General features: G+C 63.4%; 1 protein-coding gene across 1 annotated transcript in view; it reads right to left on the reverse strand.

Moving 5' to 3' along the window:
• The window catches only part of B4GALT5 (beta-1,4-galactosyltransferase 5), a 40,093-nt gene extending 39,059 nt beyond the window's left edge, over positions 1-1,034 (reverse strand). Inside the window, exon 1 of the mRNA XM_064521488.1 lies at positions 760-1,034. Within this exon, the coding sequence (XP_064377558.1) occupies positions 760-886 (127 nt within the window). The 5' untranslated portion in view covers positions 887-1,034. The remainder of the gene's footprint in view (positions 1-759) is intronic.
• Positions 1,035-6,898: the final 5,864 nt, after the last annotated feature.

A 6,898-nucleotide genomic window follows, 5' to 3' on the forward strand; every position in this document is an offset into this window, starting at 1 on the left:
CGGGAGGCAGATAAGCTGCATCAAGTCAAGGGCTGTTTTGTGAGGCACAGAAGCTCCCCCGTATCTCACGCCGGAGGGGCGGGCAGTCACACAGGTCCCGCCGCCAGCCCTTTGGGGACACAGCTCCTCCTGGCACCTCGGACACGCAGTACATTTGGGGAGGGGGGAAGGACGGAAGGGAACACTCGCCGCTTTGAAAACACACACTTCTCATCTTCCCACTTCGCCAGAGGAGCAGGATTTCCTCCAGCGCGGGTGCAGACCGCAAGCACTCGGACAATGCTCCGCCGCTTCCAGACAGGCTCCGCCGCGGCCGCAGGCGCGGGGCTGCCGCCTGCAGCGCTCGCCGGGGGGGGCCAAGCGCCGCCCGGGGGGGCCGAGCCCGGCGCGGCCCCCAGCACCTCCGCACGCGGCCGCGGGCAGCGCGCCGCGAGCATAAATAATCATAATAGTAATAACAATAAATAATAATAAATGATAATAATGATAAGGGAGGGCGCGCGCCCCCCGGGGGGCAGAGCGCGGCCCCCCCGCAGGCCCGGCCCGGGCGCAGGGCGAGCACCGCGCAGGGCCGGGCCCGGTCGCTGCGCGGGGGCGGAGCGGGGCCCGGCCGCCCCCCCCCGCCGGGCCGCCCCGCGGGATGCTGCGGCCCCCCCGGTCCCCCCCGGCGCGGCGCGGGCCCGGCGGCGCCGCGTTACTCAGCGTTCGCGCGGCGAGAGCGCGGCCCCCGCCGCCGCGGCCCGGCCCGCCGCCGCTTACCGATGCCCGGCGCCACATAGACGAAGTAGAGGAAGGAGGAGGAGAGCGAGAAGAGGAAGAGCGCGGCCAGCAGCGAGCGCCGGGGCAGCAGCCGCCAGGCGCCGCGGGGGCCGCGGGGCCACCGCATGGCCGATGCGCCGCCGCCGCCCTGCCGCACCGCCGCCGCCGCCGCTCACATGCGCCGAGGCCCGGCGGGACGCGCCGCGCCGGGGCCGCTCCGAGCCGCCGCCCGCGCCCAGCGCCGCCGCATGAATGAGCCGGGGCGGGGCGGGGCGCGGGGCGGGCGGGGGCGGGCCGCGCCCGGGCACCGGCTGCAAAGTCCCGCCGCCGCCGCCGCCGCCGCCGCCAGGGATCCTCGGCAAAGGCCCGCCGCCGCCGCCGGCCTCGGGGCGCCCGCCGGGGCCCGCGCACCGGGGTCCTGTGCTGGGCACGGCTGCGCCGCGGGGCGCCCGGCGGCGGCCCGGGACTCCCGGCGGTGGCGCTGGGAATGGCCCTGGGACACCCAGAGGTAGCCCTGGGCACCTGGAGATGGTCCTAGGACAGCAGCGAGGGCCCCCGGGACGCCTAGCAGTGGCCTTAGGACACCAGGGATGGCCCTGGGCACCTGGAGATGGTCCTAGGACAGCAGCGAGGGCCCCCGGGACGCCTAGCAGTGGCCTTAGGACACCAGGGATGGCTCTGGGACACTCAGCAATGGCCCTGGGAGGACCAGCACTGGCCCTGGATCTCCCGGCAATGATGCTGGGACACTCGGTGAGGTCCCTGGGATGCCTGGCATTGGCCCTGGGACACCCAGTGATGGCCCTGGATCTCCCAGTGATGACTTTTGGACATGCAGCAATGGCCCAGGGAAGCCTCACAATTGCCCTGGGACACTCAGTGATGGCCCTGGATCTCCCAACAGTGGCCCTGGAATGCCCAGTGAAGGCACAGCACATCTGGCAATAGCCCTGAGACACTGGTGATGGCCATGAGACACCTGGCAATGGCCTTGGGGCACCCGTGATGGCCCTGGAACACCCAAAGATGGCCTTGGGACACACAGCAATGGTTCTGGGACACCTACTGTTGTCCCTTGGGCACCAGTGACGGCACTGGAAGACCAGACAAATGGTCTGGGATGCCCAGCAATGGTATGGCGCAGCCAGCAACGGCCTTGGGACACCCTGCAATGAACCTGGGACACCAGTAAGGGTGCCAGACACCCAGCAATGGCCCTGGGACACCCAGCGGCAGGCGAGCGTGGGGTGAATCTCCTGACCTATAGCCCACCATGCAGCAGGGTGTTGTGTCCGCTCTGTGCAGACAAGTGCTAGGCACTGTGCAAGGAGTGCCAAGGGATAACCCCTGGGATAACCCCTGGGATAATCCATGGGATAACCCCTGGGATAATCCATGCCTCCAAACGTCTGCAGCCTGAGTGGAGATAACAGACGCAGAAGGGTGGCAGGGAAGAGGGGGTGAAGTCATCTCGGCCAACCTGGTAATCAGCGTGAGCAGCAATCAGCAGCCCAGTCAGTTTAAGAGCAAAAAAGTTGTTTTACACATATTTGTGGGCAGCTCTTCCATTGCACATAGGAGGAGTGGAAAGGAGACATGGAGATGACTGAAAATGAAAACAGGAGAGAATAGCCTCCGGTCGGGGTCGGCGGGGAGCAAGGAGGGGGCTGTGCTTTCCTGCCTCCTCCGGGCCACCCGCAGTGCTGGGCAGGGAGAGCGACGGGCCAGGTGGGAGACGGGACCGGGCGCTGCCTCTGCGCCCGGCTTGCTGGCCTCCCCGGGCAGCAAACGAGGTATTACTTAGTGCAGACTTCCCACTCCGCAGCAACCTGCCAACTGTCTGGCTACCGGCCAACGGACCGGCTGCCGGGGGCAGGCGTCCGGGGCAGTTTGGGGCCAGACGCTGCAATGAAGGATCCGCTAGGTAAATCTGCGTATCACGGTAATCCTATAAAGAATTAACCTCCCTCCGAGTCCAGCTGCAGTAAAGGCAGATGAAGAAAACAGTTCCCACGTGTTAGAGAAATGTGAGAGAAATGGATTCAGGTTAGATAAATAGGTACGTGGAGGAGGGAGGAGATAAAAATGACGATAACGTACAAATGAGCAGGGATTAGCAGAAAAGTGGAAATCTCTCTTTAAAAGGTAAGGCATGAATTTTGCTGATGTAAACAAGGCCCAGCAGGATGGTGAGGAGGGACAATCTTCAGCAGACAGGAGGTGAGCAGGGATTTCCCTGCGGAGGCTGCATGGACTGAATAAATTCGTTCTGAGGAAACTTGTACTCATTCTTGTTTTCCAGGATTGCCACTCCACCACAATCTTCATTTAAGTAAATTAATTCCTGAGTCCTATTAATTTCTGGAAGCCCACAGTACTCCAGCAGAACTGCACTGGCCAAGCGATGGCTAGATGTAGTGTTTGCAAAAGCACTTCTATCCAACTCCTAAAAGGATGCCTTGGGCTAGGGAACCGAAGAAGCTCTCCTGGTTGGTTTTTGATTCGTTTGGTGCAGGACATCGTCACGACAAATGATCTAACCTTTCAAACGTATTTAATCAGCAATGACCTTGCTGCAGGAGCCACCCAGAAACTCGGCTGCTGGGCCAGGGCCAGGCTGTTGCAATAGGGACTGGCACAGCGCGGCGTCAGCAAAGCCCTGCCGCTACCTTGGGGCATGGTGCCCTGCTGCCCTGGCCTCCGACTCACCGCCCCGCTCTCTCATTTCCAGGATTCAGCTCAGCCCCAGCCAACCCTCTTCACTTTTTGCTTCCCCCCTTCCCCTCTTCTCTTTGCCCTTGCTTGTCCGACCAAGCAAGCCCCCTCTGCTAGATCCCAAATAAATGGTCAGAAATGGCGGCCGCAGCTGTAGCTGGTTCTGTGCTCTGTGCTGCGGTTCCCTTTGGGACACGTCTAGGGCTTTCTTCCTCCCTTCCCTCCCCCTTCCAACACAATAAATAAAGTGAAATAGGAAGAGGGCTTTTAAAATTTTGGCTCCCGCCGGGGGTCAGCCTGGAACGAAGCCGCGGGCTGGGGAATCAGCGGGACGACGGGCTGGGAGGGAAGGCGAGGCGTGCACGTGAGCAGGGAGAGGTGGCGGGGTGGGAACAATTTCAAGCAGCTGCCGCAGGATGTGGCCTGTGCCCGGGGAGTCCAGGCTCTGCCCCCCGCCTTCCTCCGGCCGCGCGAGGCTGCTTGCGCCACCACGCACTGTTTCCATCCGCCCATGCCGAGCAGAGCGGCACAGACTTACTCTTGGCATAGTTTAGCCTCCCCCATTTCATGGTGCCCGCGACATTTCAGGAGTGCCTGCACGAGCAGCTTTGACAGCAGATTGAAGGGAAAGGTAACGCTTGTGGCTGCGGGGTGATGAGCAGGAACGGAGGGACGAGTCCTGCCGGTGCATCCACTTGCAAGAAGACATATCTGCACCCTTAGAGCAGGTCTACACTTAAAAGGTGTCCCGCATCACTGCAGGGAGAGCTCTGTTTTGGTCATTACACCCTACTAGAGACATGGTCACACTGCAGTACAGCTATTATGGACCAGCAGAGCTTCTGCTTTGTGTCTAGACCCACACCAGCACAGGGACGCCAGTCGGGAGTGAAGACGTGTGAGCCCTGAGTAGCGGCCGCGGGCTGGTAGAAGCCCGCCTGGACACAGTGATGAAATCGCTCTTTTGGGCACGGCTAGTTTGCTTCCCGGAGCTGGCCTGGCCTCCCTGGGACAGCGCGTATTCACCCGGGCAGCGCTACGCTAGCGCGGCCAGGGCAGGGGCGAGGGGGGACGTGAAGAGGCGGCGCGACAAGGCTTGCACGGCTGTGTGCCGCGGGCAGCGCCGGGGCTCTCCGGGCGGCTGCGGTCCCCGGGGTCCGCAGCACCGCAAGCAGCAGACTGTTATCACCACAACTTCGTAACACCTGCGGGGGCATCCCAGCCGAGCGCAGACTCCACGGGTCTCAAGCTGAGCTGCAAAAAGACAGCCATAACCTTTCCCGTTCCTTCGACGCCCTCGGGAGGAGGCAGTGCAGAAACCAGAGGGCTCCCGGTCCCCGGAGCGCCGCTCGCCCGGGAGCTGTGTGTGCCCAGGGCTCCTTCGCAGCGTGCGGCCTGCCCGGGCCTGCTCCGCGCGGCACAGAAACGCGAGGACGGGCGCCGCGAGTGGGGCCTCGCCGCCCCCGGGCGTGCAAAGTCACCGGGCCACCTTGCCGGCACCGTGTCCGCCACGTGCTTTCGGCCGACGGGTCCTCCCGCGTCCCTTCGCCCTCCGCTCGCAGCAGCAGCGGTCCCAGCCCGCAGCCCGCGAGCGCGTTCGCCGTCTGCTCGCGTGCGTGCTCCGTACGGGGGGACGCCCGGGGGCCCCAGCCAGCCGCTCACCCCAGCGCACCCCCCATCCTGTGGGGCTCGGCGGGAGACACCGGCCGGGGGAGAGCGAGGCTGGCGAGGGCGACGCTGCCGGGAACGAGGAAGCAGCTTCCCGCGGCGCCCGCGCAGCGGCCGGCCGAGCCCCGCGGCTGCTCCCTGCAGGTGTGGGGGCCGGCGCCTGGCGAGGAGGGAGCCTCTGCCTGCCCGGTTCAGAGGTCGAAGGCTCGGTTCAGAGGTGCCCTCTGCCCACAGACCTGCCGCGAGCGGCAGCCCGGAGAGGAGGCCGGAGAACCCCCCGGCTGGCGCTCTCACGGGCGGGAGCCAGGAGCCAGGAGCCAGGAGCCAGGAGCGAGAAACAGAGCCGCATTGCACCGAGCGGTGGGGACAGCGCAGTCGGGATAAAGGGCAGGCGCCTCCTTGTCCCCATGGCGCCAACACGGGCGCCCGGTGCTGCGTGCGGGACGCCGGCCGGCACCTCGCGCTCCCCATGGGCCCGGGGGCAGCAAGCCCCTTCGCAGAGGCAGCGCCGCGAGGTTTCGGCGGGGGAGCGGGCAGCGTGCGCCGGCCCTCCCAGCTCCCCGCGCAGCAGGGCCGGGCCGAGCAGACGGGTGGAGCTCGGCCGCGGCCGGCAGTGGCGAGCGGGAGCGGGAGCGGGAGCAGGAGCGCTCTCCCGCCCTTCGGGGCTGGCAACGCGCGGCGGGGCGGCTGCTCTCTGGAGCTGTAACCCTGTTATCACCAGCCCTCCTCAGCCCAGAGCCAGGCCCCACCTGGGATAACTCATCTGCCCGATAATGTTTGCTCTGCCGGCTCCTGCAGGGAAGCACTGCAGCGAGCAGCTCTCGCTAGTGCTTACAAGCTTTGTCGCTCTGTCATTTCTGGCCCCATCAGCTCAGGTGACAGAGACTCGCGAGAAGAAAGGCTCAAGCCATGACTAGCAAAGCGCCTCCGTTTACACTGGCGAGGAGCAGCAGCAGCCCACGTGCCAGGCTTGCTCTGCAGGGCCGGGGCTCGGCAGGGCTGGCTTTGCTTCGGGTTTCCCGTGGGGTTTCCGCCGTCAGACAGCTTGCGAGGTGAAGTGGGAATGGAGCTGTGTCCATCAGAAAGTGATTGAGACCTGGATGCAGATCAGTTTTTAATTCTGCAAGCCCTGTGCAAAGAGAAATGTGCTCCCTTCATTTTTGCTAAAAGTCTCTTTGCAGCACGGGGCCTGCTTCGGCTCCAGGAAAGCCAGTGCGGCATCACCGCTGGGTTTGAGAACGAGCAGGACAGAGAGGACACATGCACAGCAGGAATGTAAGTGTTTCCTACGTGTGCACCCACAGACACAGTATTCACTCAACATATCATTTGCTGCGTGCTAGACTATTGACATAATTATTGATGCAACAGGTTTTCAGAAAGACACAGCGGGGTGTGTAATAAGAGCACACCTAAGTGGCCCCGGGATTTCAGGCTGGGTATTAGACCACTGCCACCCACGTGTGTTGCTATTTTATCTAACACTGATGTGTCAGCAGTAACAGAAAGAAAACCAAAGGCAGAGAGTTGTTGATGAAGATGGAGGAACTCCACCACAGGCTGCCAGGTGCTCCTTGCTGTAGACCTGCTTGCAAATTATGCCGCCCACCAAACCTGCTAACAAGGCTATCAGGGCTCTGACCTATGTATCGGGATGTCTCACTCTACCACAGTCAACAGATGTGTCATCCCTCCCGGGAGGAGACAGTAGCCATAGAAATGCTTTTGCAGAGGTACATTTTCACTCGGAAGGTGC

The sequence above is a fragment of the Dromaius novaehollandiae genome, chromosome 16 (genome assembly GCF_036370855.1).
Source record: "Dromaius novaehollandiae isolate bDroNov1 chromosome 16, bDroNov1.hap1, whole genome shotgun sequence".
NCBI classification, from domain to species: Eukaryota; Metazoa; Chordata; class Aves; order Casuariiformes; family Dromaiidae; genus Dromaius; species Dromaius novaehollandiae.